General features: G+C 54.9%; 3 protein-coding genes across 16 annotated transcripts; 1 reads left to right on the top strand and 2 right to left on the bottom strand.

The window, feature by feature from the left end:
• Positions 1 to 198: 198 nt before the first annotated feature.
• Positions 199 to 9606, bottom strand: FXYD7 (FXYD domain containing ion transport regulator 7). Of its 11 annotated transcripts, none has more exons than XM_073226482.1 (7): positions 9430 to 9606; positions 4760 to 4789; positions 2895 to 2969; positions 2722 to 2755; positions 2544 to 2584; positions 910 to 963; positions 257 to 659 (listed from the first exon to the last, which is right to left on the bottom strand). In XM_073226482.1, exons 1-6 carry the CDS (start codon positions 9458 to 9460, stop codon positions 941 to 943), a joined length of 234 nt encoding a protein of 77 aa, XP_073082583.1. In that variant the 5' UTR covers positions 9461 to 9606; the 3' UTR covers positions 257 to 659; positions 910 to 940. The 11 variants fall into 11 exon arrangements, with proteins under 11 accessions (XP_073082579.1, XP_073082578.1, XP_073082581.1 ...); XM_073226481.1 differs by having other exon boundaries at positions 2713 to 2755; XM_073226478.1 differs by lacking the exon at positions 910 to 963 and having other exon boundaries at positions 199 to 471; positions 2568 to 2584.
• A 137-nt stretch (positions 9607 to 9743) lies between these two features.
• Positions 9744 to 13788, bottom strand: FXYD1 (FXYD domain containing ion transport regulator 1). The gene is made up of 8 exons (XM_017663380.3): positions 13632 to 13788; positions 13260 to 13311; positions 12412 to 12473; positions 11933 to 11965; positions 11402 to 11476; positions 11146 to 11182; positions 10213 to 10262; positions 9744 to 10024 (listed from the first exon to the last, which is right to left on the bottom strand). Exons 3-8 carry the CDS (start codon positions 12467 to 12469, stop codon positions 10002 to 10004), a joined length of 276 nt encoding a protein of 91 aa, XP_017518869.1. The 5' UTR covers positions 12470 to 12473; positions 13260 to 13311; positions 13632 to 13788; the 3' UTR covers positions 9744 to 10001.
• Positions 13037 to 24348, top strand: LGI4 (leucine rich repeat LGI family member 4). Of its 4 annotated transcripts, none has more exons than XM_037021474.2 (9): positions 13037 to 13411; positions 18099 to 18170; positions 18391 to 18462; positions 19751 to 19822; positions 19946 to 20017; positions 20248 to 20417; positions 22447 to 22611; positions 22697 to 23202; positions 23828 to 24348. In XM_037021474.2, exons 1-9 carry the CDS (start codon positions 13266 to 13268, stop codon positions 24140 to 24142), a joined length of 1590 nt encoding a protein of 529 aa, XP_036877369.2. In that variant the 5' UTR covers positions 13037 to 13265; the 3' UTR covers positions 24143 to 24348. The 4 variants fall into 4 exon arrangements, with proteins under 4 accessions (XP_036877369.2, XP_017518863.3, XP_017518862.3 ...); XM_017663374.3 differs by having other exon boundaries at positions 13037 to 13204; XM_017663373.3 differs by lacking the exon at positions 13037 to 13411 and adding an exon at positions 17420 to 17469.
• Positions 24349 to 24584: the final 236 nt, after the last annotated feature.

Raw genomic sequence — 24584 nt, forward strand, 5'->3', positions numbered from 1 at the left:
GGACCGTTAGGTCCTGGCTGGGTGGGGCTCCTTTGGGGAGGGCGGGTGTGGGTGTACTCGGGGGTCGATGGGGGAAGAGATGGAAGGGCAACTGGGGAGGCGGAGTTGAGGGAGGGAAGGGAACCTGGAAGGGCCTGGGGCACGGGAGGAGGAGGAGGGGAGGGGCAGGTCAGGGGCGCGGGAGAGAGGTCCCCCAGGCTCAGTTTTGCCCCGACCCCATTTTATCCCCACAGATGAGAACAACGCAGACAGAACAGGGGGAAAAACCAAATGCACATTTATTAAGCTCAAGACGTAGACACCCAGGGTGCAGGGGAACGGGTCTTCCGCGTGGAGACAGGGAGGTGCAGGAAAGCGTTAAACCGGGATTCTGGGGGGCTGGGGGCGGATCCCCGGACCCCAGGAGCTGGAGGACTGAGTCCCTGGATATGGGCTGCAGACGGGCTCTTGCGGGGTCGTCATTGCCAAGGCCTGGGGAGGGGCAGCGGGGGGCAGCGGCTCCAGCCTCGGGGTGGGTGGGGCGGCTCATTCGGGGGAGCGCTCCCCGGCGCAAGGCTGGGGTCCCCACCGCCTCCACCCGGTCCTCAGGCTCCCGCGCTCAGGCAGGGACAGCAGTGGAGCTGCCCGGGGCCGACTTTACACGCCACCACCTCCAGGGGCTGGGGAGAGAGACAGGGACAGAGTGAGAGCGCCAAGGAGCCTTCGGTCAGCCACCAGAGGGATGGAAGCGGACCCTTCCCGCGGTCAGAGGGCCCTTCCTCCCCTGCGGATGAAGCCAGATCGCAGGGACTGTCACGCTGGCTCCAGGGAGCTGCCTTGCCTCCCCACACCCTGATGTCTCATCCAGATAGAGACGCCTGTGTGGTGTTGGTTCCGCCTCCCTGGACGCCGTCCTGGACAGGAACACACCTGTGACGAGGCTGGAGACCCCTGGTCCAGCCTAGGCTTTTCTGGGATGGTCTCCTGCCAGAAAGGGAGTCTCCATGCCCCTCCTAGGTCCCCAACCTCCTCTCACAGCCCCACCCTTTCCCCACACCTTGTTTCCCCAGCATTTGGACACAACAGGAATTCTGTTTCCCACCCACTTGGGACCATCACTCAACTGAAGTGGGTCAGAATCTTGTACATGTTCTTAGATTGTGCCCCAGGTGCCAGGGCCACCCCCCCAACCATCACAAAGTGCCCAGTAATGTTTTTACACCTTGTTAAAAAGAACATGAAATTCCACACCAAATTCCCCCAAAGATTGAGTATTCCAAGGTCCATTTTTAGTTACAAGAACTTTATAAGAGACAGATTCCCTTTTCTGATTTTTTTAAAGTCCCCGGTAGCTGAGTTGCTGAGATGTAGTTCCACTAAAAAACAGGTCGAGATATTTTTACATAATTAAAATTAACACCCCGAGGAGTCACAATCTTCCATCCATAGGCATGTCCCCTCCCGCATCCTGTATCTCTCCTCCTCACACCTCTGTCCCCCTGCATCCACTTTCCCCTCCACATCCTCCGTCATCCCTATACCCCATTCCCTGTTTGCCGCTCAGCCCCCTTTACTGCTCAACCCTCTACACCCCATCCCTCCTGCACCTCATTCCCTATATGCCCCTCACCCTCTACACCCCTCACTACCCTATATCCCTCAGCCCTTCTACACCACACCCCCTTCCACACCCCTCACCCCTACATCCCTCACTCACTACACCCCTCATCCCTCTACATCTCACCCCCTCTATACTCCTCAACCCTCTATGCCCCTCACCTTCTACACCCCTCTATACCCCACCCACTTCACACCTCTTACCTTTCCATACCTGTCACCCCTTTACATCCCCTCCTCCCCCTCCCCCACCTCCTCCATCCCCTCTCCCACACTCCCCCCACCCTCTTCTCCCTCCAGCCCCTTCCTATGTCCTCTACCCCCTCCTCCCCGCTCCATCCTCTTCACTCTTTGTCCCTTTCCTACATTTTCTGTCTCTCTGTCCTTACACTCACCTCCCCACATCCTTTCTTATCCAACATCAATTTTTAAAATCTGTATTCTATGCATCTCTCATTTTCTTATTGTGATACAGTTATTCAGAAATTTTTTCTTCCCTCTTCCCTTCCTCCTTTCCTTTCTTTTTAAAAATCATTTTATCCTAGACCTTTCCAACTGAACAATAAAGTCTGGAAAGCATTCTATTTTGCTGCCTCTTCTAGAGCTCAGCTCTGTCTCCCTTCTGACTGCAGAAGTCCTGTCCCTGTGGGCCCCTCTCTTCACAGACTTGCAGCTTTCTGCTCTGGGAAATTAGTTCATACTAGCTTTTATAGGCATATGTAACTTGTTTCTGGGAAGCTTTGTGGATTCTTTAGGACACTTCACGTCCCACTGACTCTCCATGGTTTAACATTTTTATCTGTGGGGCTTCAGCTCCTGAATTTCCCAGGTCCATCCATTGGTGGCCCCATTCTCAGGGACATGCTGTACAACTCCCCTTCTGATGCTTCCCCTTTCTCTTTCCTCCTGTCCTCCCACGCCAGAATCACACACTTTCTCACCCTCACCTGAGGAGGGAAGCTCCGACTTACAGGATTTGCATGTTGGGCTGCAGAAGCAAAGATGAGAGAGAGAAGCATAAAGAGGTTCAAAAGGCACAGGCTTGTGGGCAGCATGGCAGGCCCCGGGGCCCTGGGCTCTTCCCGCCCCTCTCCCCTCTCCCCTCTGCTGCCAGACCTCTCAGACCTGGAGTCCGCCTTCCTGCACTTCACCTTCTTGCCTGTTAGGAGACAGGTTGACAGAACAAGGGGACAGGGCATCAGGGTCCGGACAAAAGCCAGCAGGGGAGCCATAGGTGTCAGAAGACCAAGAGGTGGCCCTCTGAGGGGCTCTGCAGCCCAGGAAGGGGTCACACTTACTGATGATGATGAGGATGCCCAGCAGGAACAATATGGTAGCCAGAGTCATGCCCACAGTCTGTACAGTGTCATAGTCTGGGGGAGATAATGGGGGACATCGAGGTGAGGGCAGCACCTCAGCCCCCAGAGTCTCAGCCTGGCCTCCAGGATGCCCAGCCAGGGGCCCAGGATTCAGGGGTGCTGCCGGCCATGCTGGCAGCAGTCCAGTGGGTGAGTGTGATGATGGAGAGCATGAGCGGGGCATCAGCGGCTCCCCTTGACTGCTTCACCCTCTATCCTTCTCTGGGTTTTTACCCCTAGAGATACATATATATATTATTATTCAATATATATAGATAGAGAATGGCAATATATATTATTATGTCACAATCATATATATTATTCAATATATATATCATAATCATATATAGTATTCAATATATGTTATTCAAATATATGTGTGTGTGTGTGTGTATATATATATATATATAACCTTCCCCATCCTCTATTGCTATAGATATACTTCTACTGCCCCCTTCCTGGCCCTGTCCACCATTGTCACCCATCTGGACTATTGCAACAAGCAACCTTCTCTGTGGTCTCTCTAACCCCCAGCCACAGGGATCCCGTTAACTGAGTCAGATCAGGGTCCTCCGGAGCTCAGAGCAACCCCCTGGCTTCCACTGCATTCCAGGTAAAAGCCAAAGTCCTGCCCGCACTCCACAAGGCCCCATATGACCCAGTCCCTGTTCCTTCTCAGACTTCATCCCCTGCTCCAGGGGCACTGGTCTTCCCCTTGTTCCTGAAGCATGTTCAGGCACGGTTCTGCCACAGGGCCTTCGCACTTGCTGTTCCCACTGCCTGAACTCTTCCTTAAATATTCCTCCCTTACCAACTTCTGGGCTTTATTCAAATGTCAGCGAAAGCTTTCTGGCTGTCTTATTTAGAATTTCTCATCCTCTCAACACTCTGATTCTTTCATTTTCCTTCATAAGAATTATTCTTGTCTAACATGCCACAGTAAATACTTGTTGAATTTGTGGAGCACCCACTCTGTACCGGCAACTGTCCAGACCTCTGCCTTCAGGGAGGTGGTTTTCAGACTGTGATAAAGCACTAAACAAAATAAAACAAAAAAACTGAGTCATGTGACCATGGCTAGCCATGGAAGTAGCTCCTCTTGCTGGGAAGTCAGGAGGGCCTTTCCTAGCAGAGCAATCAGTATTTGATCTGAGGCCTGAAGAATGAGCAGGAGTCTTAGCCAGCTATGTGGAGATCTACAGAAGGAGTATTCCTGGTAGAGAGAACAGCAAGTGCAAAGGCCCTGGCATGGGAAAGAACTTGGCATATTGCAGGAACAGTATGAGTGAGCAAGGGAGAAGGCAGGAGAGTACTCAGAGAGGGAACTGAGACCAGGTCTGCTAAGCCTGGGGGTAACTTCTTTGAGCTTCAGTGCTGTGGGGACAATTTAATGACATCATCAAGTAAATCTTACCCACAATCCTCACAGGTGGAAATATTTCTATTCCTCATTTATAGAAAGGCCCAGAGAAGCAAAGTTGCTTGCTCAAGGTCACACAGCTAGTGAGTGGAAGAGCCAGGATTTAAATCCAGGCAGCCTGACCTCAGAGTCATTTCCTTCTATGATGACCCCAACACACCAGCTCAGAGTCCTGGTGAAGCCTGAAGGGGGTCCAGAGAAGATACCCCCAAATCTGATTCTGCCCTCCATGAGCCCAGCTGATATGAACTGAACCCACATGTACAGTAGCCCAGGATGTATCATGTTGCCATGACTGAAGCCACTTCAGCAGTGACCATAAGGGACTTGCAGCCACCCCTCCACCCAGCTCCAGGCTGTCCTCATCACAATATCCACCACTCACCATAGTAAAATGGGTCAGGTTCCTGAGGAACTGTGGGAATGAAGGCAGAGAAAGAGAGAGAGGGAAAAAATATTTCAACACTGGGTTTCTTAACAATTTTGAGTATCCAGATGGGCCACTGGCCCAATGGTTTCTGTATAGAAATCAGATAAAGGGACCCCTTGCTCTGGATGATATAACCTTATGGCAGGACACAGTCATGAAGAGTGGAGTATAGGCTGGGTTCTAGGCCACATTCACTCTATTGGTGGGATCCTCCCTTGTGCAGTGCACAACCTACTCAACGGTACATGGCAGTCCTGGTCCCAGCCCCTGTGGAGGTCTGATATAAGCTCCGGATTCATTTCTGAAAAACACACACACACTCCCATTTCCACAGGATGTTGGAGATTAAGACTCCAATCCCACTGGTGGGCTGCTGAATATATCAGCTTCCCCTGAACACTTCCTAAAACTTCTCAATTACCTGAGAGCCCCAAAAGGCAGGAACTTTGGCTACTGCTCTCAACTACTTGCTCCTGCAACTAAATCCAGCACAGGGGAGCTGTTTTCTAATATACCCTATATTACATTATGTATAATATATGCTTTATTATTTATTTCTGAGGCACTATTGATTTTAAGATTCAAAGTTGATTTTGTAATCACTTTCCCAGTGTGTGTGTAGATGTGTGAGTATGTATGTAACTCTACCACAAGAAACATGCCCACCCATTAGAACACTCACCCAATTGCACAAATATTAATGTGTGGATAAAATGTGTAAATGTCCCAAGCCATATTCCTCTCCAGAAAAGCTCAGAAGATCCTTCCCATTCAAGAAGCCCACCTGATGGTTCCCTAAGTCCCCTGATAGCTTTTAGTACATTCTGCTTTGTCCAGAGTGGGATTCTGGAGAGAAGGTACCACTGGGAAAGAGGTACCAGGGGTGTCAGGGTGATGCCACATGTTGCCATCAGTGATCTTCCCCCTCCCAGGCTCAGGGAAGGATGGCGGCTGATTTGAGTTTGGGTGGACCATATGACTAATCCCGGCCAATGGACTGTGAATGGGAGTGTCATTGCCGTTTCCAGACAGGAGCCATGTGCCCATGCTCCTTTTTGCCTTTGGCTTGGTGATGTGCATGTTCAACATAATGGCTGCTACATTTTTCTTTGGTGAATAGAAACCCCTGGTCAACTTGTCATGGGCATATATATGTGTAAGTGAGAACTCAACTTTGGTTATCGGAAGCCACTGAGACTTTCGGTACTATTTGTCACTCTAGCCTAGCTGATGCAGGTGGTACCTGGGCAAGACCCTAAACAGCGCTGATTCAGACAATTTGTAACTTTGCCCTTCTCAGTCTTTTGTCCAGTTCTCAAAGACGAAGGCTTAGGTAATTGCTGATGTGTCTGTAACACCTTCCAACCCTTGTTAATTCCCCACCCCCTACCCCCGAGAGAAAACAGGCCCTGGCTTCAGAGCCTTTAGCAAGCAACATTTTGTGACATTGTTTGGTTTTCTCTACCTATTTATCTAACCAGCAGTCCATAGCCATGATTCCATGCCAGCCTCTCTTCTAAGCACATCCCAGATGTTAACAGACTTTTCACAGCAGCTCTCTGACATAGGTACTAGCTTCACCCTCATTCCATAAAGAGGGACACTGAGGCCATGAAAAATAAAGTCACTTATTTAAGATCATTTTTATACTTGTTTTCAATTTAAGGGAATAATCCTGATTTTCCCTTTGGAGTTTTGATGCAAAATAAAACTAAGTTTTTTTAAAGTTAATTTATTCAACTTAGTTACTTCCACTTCTGGGAATTTACGTGAAGAAAACAAAATCATTAATTCAAAAAGATACATGCACTCCTATGTTTACCTATTGTTTACAAGAGCCAAGATATGGAAGTAACCTAAGTGTCCATCTATAGATGAATGGATAAGGAAGATGTGGTGCATTTATACAATGGACTGTTATTCAGCCATAAAAAAGAATGCAATCTTGCCATTTGTGACAACATGGATGGACCTAGAAGGTATTATGTTAAGTGAAATAAGTTAGAGAAAAACAAGTACCATATATTTTCACTTACATGTGGAATCTGAAAACAAAGAAAGAAAGAAAACAAATAGACTCATGAACACAGAGAACAGACTGGAGGTTTCCATGATAGGGAAGGGGAGTAGGAAAAAAGAAATCCTTTGAAGGAAAAAAACTAAATAAGTATCAGTGGGGAATGTTTGGGTAGAGCAAAAATCATGGAGGTGGTACTTAAAAGCATCAATATGAGGAAACATTATTTTAGAATCATCTGTGCTCTGTCTTAGCTCCCCCACCAGATGGGGAGTAAATTTGACTATCTCTGCTGCTAATCCTTGCATTTATAAAAAGTCTTTCAAAGAAGTTTTCTGGAATGAATGAAAGAAAGAAAGAACGGATGAGTGAATGAATGCACGGAAGCCCCTGCTAGGCTTCAGGAGGCTGCATAAGAGGTGGAGCAGTTGGATCATCCTGCTTCTGCCTCCTGTGTTTCCACACACCCTGCCTCCCCAAACCATCAGAAGCCACTGGGTAAATGCCTGTCCCAGGATCCTCTTGGTTCCTCCCTGGGTGCTCCATGCTCCGTGAAGTTCCTCTTCTGGTCCCTGCTGTCCCAGCAGTCTGGGTCCTCAGGGTGAGGTTGGGCTAGGGGTGGAGCCAGGAGGCAGAAGGAATGTGCAACATTCCTGGCCAGTTGCCAAGGAGACATCAGGAAGGAGGTGGTTGCTATGGCAACTGGAGCATCTTAAGAGGTGAAGAGAGGTGATGGGTCTGGGCTCCCCACGCTGGGTGGGGTCCAGTGTGGAACTTGTGGGCCAATCTTGACTCCCTTTGCTCCCTTTGTGCTCCCCCCCATAACTGCCCCTGCAAGGCTGGCTTCCAGCCAAGCTGGCGGTCGTTCTCAAGGATAGGGACCCAGGCCCAGCTGTGCTCCCACATACCCTTTCTGTTTGCCCCCAGCTCTCCCTCCTGCTCTCTGACAGGATGGGGAGAGTCTTCACTACCCTCCCCATTTCTGCCCACCAATCCATTAATTCATTTCCCTAAGCGCTTGCAACACACGACATGCTTTTCCTCCCCTGAAGTTTCCCAAGACCTGTGGTCCCCTCTCATGCTGTGACCCAGCAAAAGGAGGAGGGTGGGGCTGGGCATAGGCGTCGGTCCTCCCACCTCTGCCCGACTGCCATCGATCCTGCTAACCACCATCTCTGCGAAAAGAAGCCCTGGGCTCCTGCCAGGCCTGCTAGCTCAGCCCTGCCCCCTCTCCCTAGGGTGGCTTCCAGCCTCTGCAGCCCCCCCACCCCGCCCTCCTTCAAATTCTGCAGATATGGCTCAGTGCAGCAGCCCCCACCCGCCAGGAAAAGGGGCAGGGAAGGAAATATCAGAGTGGAATTGAGGTACCCTTCACCACCAGGGACTCCAGCACCGCTGGCCTATCCCCCTGGCCCTGCTTTCAGTGCTGGAAACCTCCCCTTCCCACCTCCCCGCACCCCCATCACAGCATTCCTCCCCTTGCTCCTCTGCAGAAGCAGGCTCAAGAAAGGGGCTGTTGGGTGGAATGAGTGTTTAAGTGGGTGCATATCTGGGTTAATGGGTGTGAAATGTAAATCCCTGTGTGGCTGAACGGGGGTGGGAAGGGGAATCTGTGTGCACACCCAAGTGCACCTCCCACAGCAGACAACAACCAGATGTGGGCTGGGAAGGAGGTTCCTGAAACCCATCTCTGCCCATGGGGGCTCATTGCAGTGGCTCAGCCCCACCCCGTGGCCCTCCTAGTTCTCTTGCTCCATGGGTCCCTCTCTCTCTCTCTTTCTCCCGTGTCTTTCTCTATGACTCCCTCTCCATAGTTGTCTCAATCCCTCCATCTCTCGGTATTGCTTGTCTCTGATTTGCTCTCTGTCTCTCTGCATCTCTGTTGCTCTCTGTCTCTCCCCTTCACTCGCTCTGAATCTCTCTGAATCTCCGATCTGTCTTCTCCCCGAGTCTCTCTGGGTTTCGAACTCCGGGTCTCCTGTCTCTCTTGGTCTCTATCTCTTTCAGGCTCTCACTCCAGCGGTCTCTTTCCACAGTCCTTTCTGCCTTCCTTTCTCAGTCTGTCACTTCCTCCAGCTCTCTCACCCTGTCTTTCCCTCTCTCCCTGCTTCCCGCTGAACCTGCCTCTCAGGAATTCCAAAAAGCACCCACCATAGGAGCCAGCACTAGTAAGAAGAGGTACAGGGACCCCTCCTCTTATACACCCCAGGGACCCTGAAATGTATAAGAACCTCTGTGGCCGCAGACCTACCTGCTCCCACCCTCAAAGCCCATCTCTTCGCAGCCACTGCCACTGCTGTGCCTGACCAGTCACCCGGTTGCCATAGCTACCGGTCCGCGCATCCTTTCTCCCCCGACTACCGCTCTCCAACAGCGCTGGTCGCTCACAGGAATGACACCACCGGGAGGGGGTGTCCATGAGGCCCAAAGAGGTTCCAAGGGGGGCACTGCAGGAGCCTCCGCTCATGGGAGGAACGGACATCCCCTTCCCTACTCCCCTCCTTTTCCAGCCCTGAAATCTCCCCATATCCTCTCTCCACGCTCTAAGATCTCCGAGCCGACCACCCCCACACACAACCCGCGCACCCTCCCCCCAGGCGACGCTCACCCTTTGTGGGGGCCTGCGTTGGGGTCGCCATGCCGGGCCGGAGCAGGGGGCGACTGGATGCTGAGGCGGTGAAGGCGCGGCTGCAGCAGCTGGAAGCGGGACAGACTGAAGTCTAGGGTAGATGGGGGGAGCCCTCGTGTGTGGGGGCCTTAGCCAATGGTGGCCGGGAGAGCCCGCCCCCGTCCAGGCCACCCCCCGCCTCCGCCCACTGCCGGCGTCCCCGCCCCTTCTCCCAGGGTGGGGGCGCCCCCTGCCGGGGCCATGGGGGCGCCCAGGCTTTCGCTCAGAGGGACTGCTAGATCCACAAAGCGCTGTCAAGAGGGAAAAAGCCGTTTTATTGGACGTCTGGGCCGCAGAGCGGAGTGTGTGCGACAGGGCTGGGGAGGAGGCAGTCCCGGTGGGCGGTGGGCTCCCGGGCGGTGTGTGGGAGGAGTCAGGAGACGGGGAATCCTGTGGGGTGACAAGGGTGAGAGGCCGGGAAGCCCTCCAGCCCTTGCACCCCCTCCTCCCTCCCTCCCCCCAGCTTTGTCAGAGCCGCAGGACCTGGCTGGATTGCATTGCGCCAGGTGTTTCTACCGCCTGCGGGTGGACAGACCTGAGGGGAATACAGAGAGTTCGGGCGTCAGGAGCGGCACTCCAGCTCCTGAGCAGCAGGGAGCAGCAGGGGACTCCCCGCCCTGGGGCTGCAGATCAAGTCCCTCCCTCCTCGCGTCCGGGGCGGACTGGGCCAGGGGTTCTGGGAACCAGCCCTCACCCTCAAACACCTAGTCTCCCCAAACTCACGGCGGATGGAGCTGCGGAAAGTTCCCTCCTCTTCATCAGGTTCCCCAGTCCTGGGAAAGGAGAGGCAGAAGAAATGGAGGGTGGAAAAGAGAAGAGGCAGCCACTTCTGGGAGCACCCCCCCCGCACCCTCCCCTTCTCCTCCCCCTCCGTGCAGCCCTTATTTCAGAGACTGGGGTACCAGGACTGCCGGAAAATCAGGTGCAACCAGGAACGTTTAAGTTGTGCAGCAGGAGGCGCTCCAAGAGGGTGTCAGTGAGTGCCTCCCGGAGTGCCGGGGAAGGGACTGGAAGTTGGTGGGGGAGGAATGGCCAAAGGGACTTGGCAGACTGCCTGGAGGCAGCCTAGGTGAGAAACCTGGAACCCTCAGCTTCTCGTTCAGTGATCTTAGGCAAGTGACTTTCCCTCCCTATGTCTTGGTTTCCTCATCTGTAAAATGAGGTTAGTAGCAGCACCTCCCTCATAGAAGGGGTCTGATAATATAGTAACATAAGATGAAACAGTATCTGACACATGGGACACACCCAATAAATATTAGCTATTATTTATAATAACATCTATAACTGTTTTCACACGAAGGAGGCAGTCATGCGTTGCTTTAAATTTTTATTTAAAGATGAATCAAAGAGCTAGGAGCAGGACTCGGAGCTAAACTGGGCCGCCGAGCGAGGTGATCTCATTTCGCCCCGGCTCTTTCACAGCACTTATCACACTTTGTGATTTTGTATCTGTGGGGCTGTTGGAATCCACGGCCACCGCTTGCACTGGGTTAATTCCCTGCTTGCTCCCCAGATCAGGCTTGGGGCTTGGCACGTAGTAGGTGCTTACTTTTTTCTGAAGGGTCTCTGGCTGCGGATCGAGTGGACTTCCCGCCTCACCCCCAGCGCCCGTCTAGAGCAGGAGTAGGTGAGCGAAGGCCCTTAGGAGCCTCTTACCTCTGCTGCTGGTTGAATTTGCACCGGCACCTTCTGCCTGTGGCGGGGGTGGGGGACAAGGCTGAGATTCCACTCCAGGCTGGCACCGCGTGGCGCTCTAGCCCGAACTCTCCCGCGCGGGGGGCGGAGCCTCGCGGGCGGGGCGGGGCCCGAACGGGGGGGCGGGGCCGAGGACGCGGATAGGGACCGGGCTGGAGGCGGGGGAGGGAGGACAAGGCGGGGCTGGGGCTGAAACGCAGATGCGGGGGCTACATACTCAGAATGATGAGGATCCCCAGGATGAAGAGGATCCCGGCAATGATGAGGCCCCCTATCCGCAGGGACTGGTAGTCTGTGGGCAGCAGGGAGGAGGGTGAGGGCAGGAGGGAAGCATGGGGAGGTGGAGGCAAACAGGAAGGATGGGGAGGGGAGAAGGGAAATCAGTGAGAGGAGGGCGCCGACGAAGGCGGCGGGTCAGGGAGAGGAGAGGGGGGAAGAGAGGAGACCAGGGAGCAGGGGAGGGTGACGGACAGGACGCGGGGACGGGCTGCGGCAGGGCCGGAGACACTGAGAGGTGGAGGGAGAGGGAGGATCGGCGGGACAGGCGTCCAGTGGTGAGACACGTACAGAGAGACAGTGAGAAACACGCAAGGGGAGATGAAGACGGAAAGAGTCGGAGACCCACATCAAGGGGGAGAGGAGAATGGCAGACATAAGCCCTGAGAGTTGGAGGGGAAATGAGGACAGCGCAGGCAAACCCAGGCCCTCTGCCCTCCCAGATCCCAGGACGGATGCCCTCCTCCCTCACCGTAGGTGAATGGGTCATGTTCCTGTGGAGCTTCTGGAAAGAAAGAAATCAGGGGTAGGATGCTCCCTAGGGCCCTACGGAGGGACACAAAGAGAACCTTTGGGGGCTTTACCTTCCCGGCTGAGAGTCTGGGCAGTCTGCCCACCCTCCCTGGGTCTCAGCTGCCCTCTCTGCACTGCCCTGGGGGCACAGTGGGCACCCAATTGGCCCAGTTCCTGGTCTCATCTCAGTTTGTCTATGGTTCCATATTCATGGGGAGCAGGCCTCCATCCTGCCCTCCAACTTTTCCTAAATTGAGACATCCTGTCCCCTCTCCCAAATGCCAGCCTGTGACTGGAGCCCATGTAAGATCCTCCATTTCCTGGTGCCCCAACTGACCGTTTGGGGTAGAGTCTCCAGCATGGTTGTCCTGAAGGGTTTTCCCTCGCCCTGTCTCCCTGGGGCTGAGGTAGGTAGTGGGCTGCCTCCCCCAGACTCACCTGCTTTGGCCTCGATGAGACCCACACAGAGAACCAAGATGTGACCAAGAGATGCCATTGTCCTGGGGAACACCAAGAGTCAAGAAACGGGCACTCTCTTACTCCCACTATTGGGGTCTGAACCCAAGGGGTTAAGTAAGAGGCAGTCCAGGTCCTTAATTCCAAAAAACATCCGTCATCCATCTTGGCCACCCTGAGAAACAGGGACATCCTGTGTGCTTCACAGGGACACAGCATCACCAAAACAACCCACTACCCAGTGAGGGTCATACTGCAACACAACACAGGAAACGCAAGGGTGAGGCACACGGCCTGTGGGTCTTCTGCAGGCTGGGGCCTCCCCACAACAGGCCCCAGATTCCCCAGACCTACCCTGGCAGGAGGAGCAGAAGGCCTCGGCCCCACCCCAGTGGAGAAGCAGACACCCTGTAAGGGATGCAGCAGCCAGGACGCACCAGGGGCCCACCTGCACACCGCGGGCTTGCTGTGTCCCTGCCCTCGGCCGCTGGCCCCGCTCTCTGCCTGACCCTGGGTATAAATATCTCCCACTTCACCCTGGAGGAATTTGCCTCTTACAGGCCACCATGGCAACAGCCTTCCTTCCCCCACTCGGGGGTCACGCACAGCCCTGCTGGGTGAAGCTGGGCTACCACATTGCCACGGGCTGCCCCCATGGGAAAGACCACCCTTGTCTCCTAGAAGTGATGAGAACAGGGGAAAACAGCCCCTCCGCCTGCCTCCGGATGACTTCTTTCACAAGCTGACGACACCAGGCGAGTGACATGAGGCCCAGGTCAGTGGAACGGAGACAGAAGGCAGATGCCAGGGTCAGGAACACACACACTCACACTTGAATGTGCAGCGGGGCTGGAACGGAGACAACGCCCACTCCCCAAACTTCTGGATGGAACAGAACATGGGGCGGAAACAGTCAGACACACATTAGCCCTCATCTGAGCCTCCAGTGCCCCCAAACAGTGACGCAGCCTGAGCTACACATGTGAGTGTCCAAAACTCACACCCAGCCAGGGTGCACACGCAGCGGCAGGAGTTGCAGCCACACTCCCACCCCTGGGGGAACCCCAGTGTCCCAACCACACTCCCTTCCGCCTGGGTCTGGCCTGCCTGGGAAGCCATGGGCTGGCCACTCCTGCTCCCAAAATAGGTGGCCCAGCCAAGTGAGGGCTGAGGCCTGGAGGGGAGGGGCGGGGGACGCTCACCCCAATCAGGCTGTCCCCTGCCGAAAGAAGGCCCCCAAACGTTCGGCTGTGCCCAGGGTGAGCACTTTGGACCCCCTGGCCCAGAGCTGGACGCGCCGCCCTCAGCAGTCTCCCCTCCCAGCTCAACCCCACCCTTGCCCTCCCCAGCCAGCAGCTGTAACTGGAGCCGGGGCTGGAGGGGGGCCAGGGGGCGGCCCCCAGCCCAGACCGCCCTGGCCCGCTAGGTTAACTCTCTCAGCTCAGATGGAGGAGCAGTAGGCAGCTATCAGTGGGGGAAAGCTGGGGCGAGGAGGTGCTGGCAGGGAGGACTGGATCACAGACACACTCATGCATGCGCATATGCACGTGATAGCTTCTGAGCTGGGGTGGGACAATGGGTGTCAATGATTTTCTGCACTGCCCCCTGGGAATTGGGCCCAGCTGGGGCCTAAGGTCACCCAGCCTGAGTGCTTAGGAGCCCACTGCCCCCTGACCCCAGTGTTCTGAGGAACCCTGGTCAGTACTACTGGGCTGTTCTGGGGGCATTTCAGAGTGTGTGTTATACTGTCTGATGGTAAGTGAGGTCCCCCCGGGGTGCACACTACACACACACAAAACCAAGACCCAGATAAACTGGCACAAAATCAGACAAATATATGTTTGTACATAATACAAACACAGAAGCAGACACACACAGAATAACAGAGCCATAGAGAAACCCAAACACACACAATCAGCATTCTTACACAATCTCAGAGATGTGAAGGCCCTCAAGCTGTGTACATATGCACACAGACAAATGGCCGTGTTTACAGGGGCACACAGGAGGCAGAAGCACTGTCAAGGACACAGCCATACAACCACCCGCTCTTACATATAATCACAAAAACAGATACACACATACCTGTGTTTACACCCTCATGTGTAAGCAAAGGGCACATGGCTGGCCACACAGTCACACTCACACAGGCCCAGACACTTGTGTTCAGATACTAGGAAATAGCACCAAACATGCCTTGATGTCTTTAATCCCAAACCTCCCCTTTCCTGAGCACCTGTGGCTCCAAGATCCCTGGAGGATAGCACACCTCTTGGGCGACCAAACTCACAGGCTCTGGTAACAGAGAAACCTGGGGTCAGGTCTGGGCTCTGCCAATCCTGGTTGTGTGACCTCGAACAGCCCATCTGACTGCTTTGTGCCTCAGTTTCCAATCTGGTAAAGTGGAGAAATCAGTAAGGTCGTATGTACAACCCCAGGCCGGGCTTCAAAGTCTCTGAGACTGACAGTATCTTATGACTAGCTCCATTTTAGAGATAAGCAAACCAAGTTATAGCAGAGAGGAACTATGTCCCCCTTGTTGTTAAAGATGGAAACTGCCCCCACCCGGGAAGAGACCTGGATGACACAGGGCTCTGCAGGACAGTCAGCAGAGATGGCCATGTGCACGCTCAGGCCTAGGCATGGCTCTGACACACACATGTGTGCTTGGGGCCTCAGTGGACCAGGAGGCCTCAAGTTTCCCTCATCCAGCTCTGTCTGAGCCTCTGCCCCTCATGGCCCTGTACCCCAAGTCACCAGCAGCCCCTGGTCAATGATGACCCTGATGGCTATGCAGCACTGGAGAGGGTGACGTAGGAGCAAGGGGGTCAAGCAGGGAGGGGCACCGGGGCAGCTCCAGCCAGCCTTCCACTCCCTTCCCCACAGGGCCAACTGCTCTAGCTGAGTGGTTCAGCCACTCTCGCTGGGTGATGTTGGGCAAATGACTCAACCTCTCTATGGCTCGGTTTCTCCTTCTATGAAATGGAGATAATAACAGTATTCACCTCAGAGGGTGGTTGGGACAATCACCTGAAATGATCCATGGAAAACATTTGGAAGAAAGCCTGATGCACAAGAGGTGACACCAACCACAGAAAAGTCAGCCATCCTCATCAACACTGTAGTCGTCCTTCTTACGGTAAACAGGAGTGAGATCCCTGTGGGGCGGGGCACTCCGTGAGTAGGGATTTAGGGCTGCTTGTGTCCCTGGCACAAAGTTCTTTATGTTTTCAAAAACCCTGTGAAGAAAACCATCCCCACTGTACAGCTGGGGTGACCAGTACCTGTGGGGCCTTCCTCAAATCACAGCTGTGCAGGGGCAAGACAAGCATTTGGGTTGAGTCTCCCCCCATGCCTGCGACCACTGCAGGGTGCCCACCCTGCACTGAACCCCAATCAGGGGGCGTTGCCTCCCTCATCTCACTGAGTGCTCTACGCACCTGGGAAGTGGGTGTCACGGCTGCACCACTGACATATGGGAACACTGAGGATCAGGGGGGTCAAAGAGCAGCCTGGGACACACAGCACTGGGCCTGGAACCCAGCTCTGTATGACCCTGCCTGAGTTGGTGCTACTAAGCCCCTTGCCCTCCGAGCCTTCTGGGTGTGTGTGGCAGTGGTGAGAAAGGCTGTGTTTTCCTCAGCGGCAGAGGAGCATGGTTAGGTTTAGATCTGTCCAGCGTCATGGAACAGACTGTTTCACAGTCTAGTGCCTCATTTTCCCCATCTGTAAGGTGGGCGTTAGTAATACCACCTACCTCACAGGGTTGTCGTGAGAACTGAGTAAATTCATATAAAGACTGGCACACAGTAAGTGTTCAGTGAGTATTATTATTACTATTTCAAGTTTGATAACAAGCATCATTTGCTTCTCTTTTTTGATGGACAGACTCTAATCAAATTGCTAAAAGCTTAGTCCAAATGAAAACAACCAGTATCCATGAGTTCTGATCTCCAAGGAAAGTGCAAAATCTCGCAGGGAGGACCTGGAGCTGACTTCCTGGGCTTGAGTCCTGGCTCTGCCCCAGCTGGGTGGCGTACATTGCAAATTCACCTGTCTCCTCAGTATCTCCATCTATGAAAGTCACATAATAGGATCAACTTCAGAGGGCTGTGGTGGGTCAGAATGAGCTAGCTGATCCATGAACGTTTAGAATAGGGCCTCGTACTGAAGCAGAGCTGAGGAGGAGGGAGGCATTATCGCCTACATTTTTCCCTTGAGTTGGGCCCCTACCCCCAGAGGGTGGTTAGGGGTTAATGTGGGACAGGCAAGCAAGGCTGTGGGCTTGGGGCAGGGCAGGTGCCCTGCCGCGTGTGGCCACCAGAGGGAGCAGCTGGCCCTGCGCTGGCCCCTCCGGGCCTCGGTGACAGCCCCGCCACGCCCTCCCGGAGCTGGGCGGGGGCCTGGCTGGGCGTGGCCCCCAGGGGTGTCCTCCCACCCCCCTCCTTCCCGCTGAGCCGTCCGGTCCCCACCCTGGTGGCATCCTCTTCAGACTCCCAGAGTTGGGGGGGGTTGGGGAATCTGGGGAGGGGGCTGGCTGGGCGTGGCCACGGCGGCTCCTGCCCCTGCGGCCCCTCCCCTCCCTGGGGCCACCGGTTCCTTCCCGAGGCTGCTCTTCCTACGGCCTCTGACCCCTCCTTCTCACCCTAGTTTGCCGGGGGCACCCGGTGCCCAGCGAGTCCCTTTCCCAAACCCCCTGGGAGAAGGGGCGTGGGAGGAGGGGAAGAGAGTTACAAGGAGCTGCAAAGGGGGTGGTGTGGTAGGAAGAGGAGAAATAAAGACACCAGACAGAGGAACACACACACACACACACACACAGGCCAACTGAGACTGAGACACAGAGACACAGAGACAGAGAGACAGAGACCAACTCACTGAGTCAGAAATACAAGAGAGGCACAAAGACAGAAGAGAAATAAACAGAAAATTGGACACCAGAGAGACACAGGAAGGACAGACTGAAAGGGAGACAGAGGGGAGAGAGAAGCCAGGGCAGAGCGTGCCAGCTGGCGGGATGGAGGGTCGCCTGGCCTGGGAGAGGTAGTGGCCCCGGCCTGGGCCGAGCTGTGCGGGGGGCCGAGCAAGCTGGGGCCTCGGGGGGGTGGGGGAATGGGAGGGGTGGCTCTGGTCCTGCTGCTGCTGGTGGGAGCAGGGGCGGGTGTGGCCTGGAGACCCCCAAAGGGGAAGTGTCCTCTGAGCTGCTCCTGCTCCAAAGACACTGCCCTGTGTGAGGGCTCCCTGGACCTGCCTGAGAGCTTCTCCCCAACCCTGCTGTCACTGTGAGTGTCAGGCCTCGGAGGGCCTGAGGGTGGGGCTTGGAGCCCTGGGGCCCCAGGGCTGGGGGGGCAGGGTACCAGTTCTCCAAAGAAATAGGAGCCCTCCAGGATCTTGGGAGGTGGGCAGCAAAGAATGTCGGGATGCCTGAAAGGGGGCTGCAGGGATTTGGAAGGAATGCCAAAGAGCAGGGGTGGCGCTGAGGGCCCAGGAAGAGGGTTAGCCAGCCGTGGGTTGAGGACCACCAGGATCCTTGCCAAGCAAAGCGTGCAAACACCTGTCTCCCCTGGGATGTAGGGTCAGGGTCTGGGGTCTCCGCAGACAGGAGGTGGCTCTGGGATGGGATTGGAGCACTGGAGTGGTTTTCTTCTCAACCCCCATCGACATGTCCCCAGCTCACTCGTTCGGACAGGAGTCACCCAGCTGAAGGCCGGCAGCTTCCAGAGGGTCCCCACGCTGCACCTGCTGTGAGTAGGGCCCAGCAAAGCCGGCGACATGCCCGAGGGAGTGGGGGCTCATGCACAGGCACATGGGGCGTGCACATGTATGTGCAGGTGTGTGACTGTGAAAGCAGCTGTGTTGCGCACATACTCACATGATGTGCTACCGCCCGCCGCGGGAGCCAAGGTTACAAGGTCAGGTGGGGGCAGCAACTCCAGAAACATTTCTTCCTTGCTCCCTCACCAGCCTCTTCACGTCCAACTCCTTCTCCGTGATCGAGGACGATGCCTTTGCTGGCCTGTCCCACCTGCAGTACCTGTAAGTGTGGCCGTGGGTGGGGGAGGAGCGGTGGGGAGGCATGGGAGAGGAAGACGGGCCCTCCATGGCTCCCAGAGCAAAGGGAGGCAGGGGCTGGTGGCCCTGGAAAGGAAGTGTCTGGTACCCACCGGAGGGGCAAGAAGACTGGCCTCTTGGGGGGGCTCAAGGTGCCTGCTCGGCTGTGGAGTCCCAGCCTGCTCGCCTCACCTCTTTGTGCTTCAAGATCCACAAAGGGCCTGGATATCCCAAGACTGTTTCTGGTCCCACTTCACTTACGGGAACCTGGGGAGAGTGCAAAGAGGCCAGAGACGGGAAATGTTTCAAATTAACAAAGAGCTCTGAGTTAAGTGGCAGTGGTAGCAATGGTGGTGGAAATGAAACAACAGTGTGCGGTGGTGGTGACAGTAGGATCGTGCTGTCAGTGGTGTTGATTTGGTGTTGATGGTAATGGTGGTAGCGGTCCTGTTCCTGCTTCTCACAGAAGGGGTGGAGTTATTGAAGATGACAGTGTGGGGATGAAGTTGGTGCCAACGGTGGACGCATTAGTGTTGGGGTTGTGGGCACTGGTAATTACAGTATTGGTGACGCTGCTGGTTCTGGCCAAGGGTAGATGCGGATGCTGGTGTCATATAATGGCCGTGTTGCTGTGACTGGATTTGGTGGCCATGGTGGGGGTGCTGGCACATGGAAGTTGTGGCAGTACTGGTGCTGGTGAAGACATGGGCACTGGGATTATGCTGGTGGTGTCAGTGCTGGCAACACTAGTGTTAGTCCGTTGCTTTGGAAAATGGTGGCCATGCTGGCGATGATGGTGGCAGTCATTTTGGCACTGATCTTGAAGGCTGTTGTGTTACATGCTTATCGGTGCTGCTGGGGTAAGGTTTGGTGAGGAGGCATTGGCATTGGTGTTGGTGGGAGTGGGTGGTGACCATGGGGTGGTGTGGGTGACAATGGCAGTTACCGGCACTAGGGATGATGACAGTGGTAGAGGCACGGGTGTTGGTCATAATGGAGGATGGTGAGTATTGGTGGAGATGTTAGTGCTAGTGCTGGTGTGGGTGATTCTGGGGACAGTGGTGAGGCTGATGTCACCATAGGGTTGGGTTCCTGGCTCCGGGACTGTAAGCTGCGACCTGGTGAGGAGAGTTCCTGAGAAGGCCTCTCTTGGGATCATGCAAGGTGTGGGGGGTTCTGGCAGCAATGGCGTCCATGGGGTGATCCCCCCAAGCACCGAAGGGCCACAGCAGGAAGCTGACAGCCTCCCCCTCACACCCCCTTCCCTTCACAGCTTCATCGAGGACAATGAGATCGGCTCCATCTCTAAGAACGCTCTCAGAGGACTTCGCTCACTCACCCACCTGTGCGTGCCCCTAAGGCTCACCCCCACTGCACCAGCCTGCCCTGACAGGTGCCCCACTGCCCATCACCCAGAGACACAGGTGCTGGCAGCTGCTAATGGTTCCTCCTCTGCTCCCTCCACCAGGAGCCTGGCCAATAACCATCTTGAGACCCTCCCCAGATTCCTGTTCCGAGGCCTGGAGACCCTGACTCATGTGTGAGGCTTAAGGGGACTGGGGGGCAGGTAACTGGGGACCACTTGAGAGGGGAGGGCTATCTGTGCCCACTTTTGTTGGCACAATGAATATGGCAGCAGTGGTTCTTACATATTTGCATAACACCTGTGGGACCCCATCCTGAATGCTTGCCTGGGGAGGGGACAGGGAGTGTGACCTCTTGGGGGGAGTGGAAGCCACGTCGATGCCCCACCCCGGCTTCTTGCCCCAGGGACCTCCGCGGGAACCCGTTCCAGTGTGACTGCCGTGTCCTCTGGCTGCTGCAGTGGATGCCCACCGTGAATGCCAGCGTGGGGACCGGGGCCTGTGCTGGCCCTGCTGCCCTGGCCCACATGCAGCTCCGCCACCTCGACCCCAAGATGTTCAAGTGCAGAGCCATAGGTGGGGGCTTTCCTGGCAGGGTGGGAGGGACAGCAGGGGCTCCCAGAAGAAGGCAGGAGATCAGGGGAATGGCTGCTGGGGCTGTGGCGCCCCCCTCCTTCCCTGCTCTGCCACGGCCTGGCAAGCGGCGTCACCTCCCTGAGCCTCAGGTTCCCCATCTGTAAAACTAAAGTAATAAACGGTGACATAGGATTGCAGTGAAGATTCAGCAATGCAGCCACACCTGATTTGGCTCAGGGCCTTATAAATATGTTCACTCTCATGGTTATTAATACAAAAATGACCATTTTTAAAACACTTCCTATTATCATTTTGCTAGTCCATAAATATATTTTGGTACCTTTATAGGTACTGGGCAGTGCAGAGAACATAGCAGTGATGAGACAGTCCCAGGTCTTGCCCTCACCGAGCAAAGGCAGAAAGTGATCGCCCAGCGGGCTCAGGGCCAGGATGGGGGAAGCCTACGGAGCTGCAGGAGCCCAGAGCTAGAACAAGGGCCAGACACAGAGGAGGGCCAGGAAGGGCTTCCTGAAGGTGTGGACATCTGAGGTCAAATCTGGAGGCTATTAATGTAATAAGAAGAGTTATTAAGAACTGTCTATATATGTAATAGTTATTAGCTAAGTGGAAGACATATCTTTAGTATGTGGGACTCATAGAACAAGAACATTTAACTTAGTGGTCACTCTGTATTCAGTAATTTAACAAACATTCACTGAGATCCACACCACATTCACTGTGGTGACCAAGATAGCCCTGGGCCCTGGCCTCACAGTCCTGGGGGTGGGGAGACAGATATTAAATAAACCATTGCACAAATAGATGCATGCTACACATTGTGATAAACATAGAAAGTGGTGAGGAAGATTACGGGGTGGGGAGTCCTACCTCACCTGGGGTATCAAAGAAGTCTTCTCTGAAGAGGTGTCATTAGATCTGGATTCAGCTAAGTGAAGTACAGAGGGAAGGGTGCTCTAGAGAGAGGGATCAGCATGTGCAATGGCCCTGAGGCAACATAGAGCTTGTCCTGTTTGAGGATCAAAGGCAGGCAGTTCTGACATGGGGGAGTGACTAAAGGAAAGGACACAGATGAGACTGAAGGTAGCAGAAGCCTTATTGTGCAGGACTTTGAAAGCTACAGAGAGGAGAGTGGGCTTTATTGAAGGACATTTTTAAAAGATCCGACTTTGTGGGGGCATCCTTGGTGGTTTGGCTTATTGCTTCAACCTTGGCACCAAGAAACAGGGCCTGGCATGTACAATGAAATATTATAACCTGGAGCTGACTGCCTGGCTCCACCACCTCCACACTGGGCCACCTCAGTACCATGTTACCGTAAAAGCTAAGATGCTACAGCACAAAATACCATGAGTTAAAGAAGACATAGGGTCTGACGTGAGCAGTATAGGCAGGTAGGGCAGGCCCTGGGTGTTGTCTTGCTTTTCATGGTTGAATCCAAGACATGGCACATCCATCTGCCAGTTCACGGGGAGAAGGGGAAGGAGATCCCATCTAGGCCAAGCCACCTCCATGCAGCGAGGTGGGCATTATGCCCATCACACTGTTCTTTTCCCATTGGGGACTTGGTCTGGACATGGGGGGTGCTGCTGGGATAATGCAGCCTCTGGCTGGGCAGCTCCAGTCCTATTTCATGAGGGATGGGAAGGATGGATTTTGCTGGACAACTGGCTGCCTATACCTCTTAGCCTTAGTTTCCTCATTGCAAATTGGATATAATAACCTCATAGGGATCTTGCAAAGTTAAATGGGTTAATAAATACTAATATTAACAAATATTCGAACAGTTGTTGTTCCTAAGCAATTATTTGATGATGCCATGCAGCTTAGAAAATTAAGTACTACCATGTTGTTGGGAGTTACTTCATCTACAGACAAAGAGATTCTACTATCCGTCCCTCTGAGGTGGACGCCATGAAGGTCCTCATTTCAGAGGTGTGCAAACTGAGGCTCAGCTATAAGGACCCTTGGGGTCCCCCAGGCCTGCCTGACTCTTTCCTGCTACCCCCAGAGCTGTCCTGGTTCCAGACAGTTGGGGAGTCAGCTCTGGGGGTGGAGACTTTCTCCTACCAAGGAGAGCCTCACATCATCCTGGCTCAGCCCTTTGCAGGCCGCTGCCTGATCCTCGCCTGGGACTACAGCCTGCAGCGTTTCCGGCCTGAGGAAGAGCTGTCAGGTGAGGTCTCCTTGCCTCCTCCCACACGCCCAGTGGCCTGCCTGGCGGGCCTGACCTGCCCTCCTGTTCCCTGACTCCCCCACAGCGCCCTCAGTGGTGTCCTGCAAGCCGCTGGTGCTGGGCCTGCGCTTCTTTGTGCTGGCTGCTCGCCTGTGGGGAGGCTCCCAGCTGTGGGCCCGGCCCAGCCCCGACCTGCGGCTGGCCCCGATGCAGGCTCTGGCCCCGCAGCGGCTGCTGCGGCCCAATGACGCCGAGCTCCTGTGGCTGGATGGGCAGCCCTGCTTCGTGGTGGCTGATGCCTCCAAGGCAGGCAGCACCACACTGCTGTGCCGTGACGGGCCAGGCTTTTACCCGCGCCAGAGCCTGCACCCCTGGCACCGGGACACAGACGCCGAGGCGCTTGAATTGGATGGCCGGCCCCATCTGCTGCTGGCCTCCGTCTCGCAGCGGCCCGTGCTCTTCCACTGGTTTGGGGGCCACTTCGAGAGGCGCACGGACATCCCCGAGGCTGAGGACGTCTATGCCACACGCCACTTCCAGGCTGGTGGGGATGTGTTCCTGTGCCTGACACGCTACATCGGGGACTCCATGGTGAGGCTGGGTGCAGTCAGGTGGGGCAGGCAGTGGAGACTACTCCCAGCCAGGGCTGGTTTTTCAGTGCTGACCGCACTTTGCTCACCAGCCTCTAAACTCTGACCCAGCCTCACAGGCTGACCTTCACACTTCAACAACACCTAACATACTGATATTTGATCTCTGATCCTATCCCAGCACTGACTCCAAGACTGTGACCCTTCAAGGCTGGCTGACCCTAAACCGCTCCCATCCCTCAACACTGACACCAGCCCCAAGATTCTGACTCTACCCCCAAACCCTCATTCTATGACTCTGGCACATTCTAGGACTTACATTTGACCACACTCTGAACCCCCAAGGCTGACAGCCCACCCACTCCCGCACTCTCTTTCTAGAGTGAGGTGTGTTAGGGGAAGCGCTCTGAGCCTTGACGGCAATGATCTGACTCAGGCCTTCACGGGGGCTTCGTATAGAGAGCTGACTGTAGGCACAGGGAGGGGAGCAGGGAGACCAGGGAGGAGACTGCTGTGAGTTTGGGGACCTATAGGCCTCTGCTTCCAAGCTGGTCCAAGTCCTCTGAAGCCTAGAGGACCATCAGCCCTATGGATCCCAAGCCCTAAGCAGCAGTCACACTTTGCAGGTCATGCGCTGGGATGGCTCCATGTTCCGGCCGCTGCAGCAACTTCCCTCGCGGGGTGCCCACGTCTTTCAGCCACTGCTTATTGCCAAGGACCAGCTGGCTATCCTGGGCAGTGACTTTGCATTCAGCCAGGTCTTCCGTCTTGAGCCTGACAAGGGGCTCCTGGAGCCGCTGCAGGAGCTGGGGCCCCCAGCCTTGGTGGCCCCCCGTGCCTTCGCTCACATCACCATGGCGGGCAGACGCTTCCTCTTTGCAGCTTGCTTCAAGGGCCCCACACAGATCTACCAGCATCATGAGTTAGACCTAAGTGCCTGAGACGACCGTGGACACAGCTGCCGTGTGGAGTCCTAGTCTTCTGGACATCCCCCTGTCTGGACTCCTGGCCATACTTGGGGTGAAGTCTGCTCCTGGGAGATACTGACCACAGGCCAAGTTTAAGGCAAGAGCTGCACTTTCAGTCTTAAGCAACATCTTTGCTGGGGCTCAGATACCTGCCCACCAAGCGTGACTTAGGGGCTCAGGCTAGGGCACTACAGGGAGCCGGAATACAGAAGTCATAGTGGGGGCAATGTGCAGAGCTCCATGAGGTCTGGAAGCACCCCTCTCAACCCAGTCCCACCCCTCCTGCTCCCTGTGAAGTACAGAAGAGACAGCTTCCTTCTTCCCTCTAAACTCAATTCCACCAATCGCTTTTTGTACCCTCCTCCACCACGTGACCAGTCGCTGGGCGGTGTTCCCTGCAGGGCTTACTAACTTC

The sequence above is a fragment of the Manis javanica genome, chromosome 17 (genome assembly GCF_040802235.1).
Source record: "Manis javanica isolate MJ-LG chromosome 17, MJ_LKY, whole genome shotgun sequence".
NCBI lineage: Eukaryota > Metazoa > Chordata > Mammalia > Pholidota > Manidae > Manis > Manis javanica.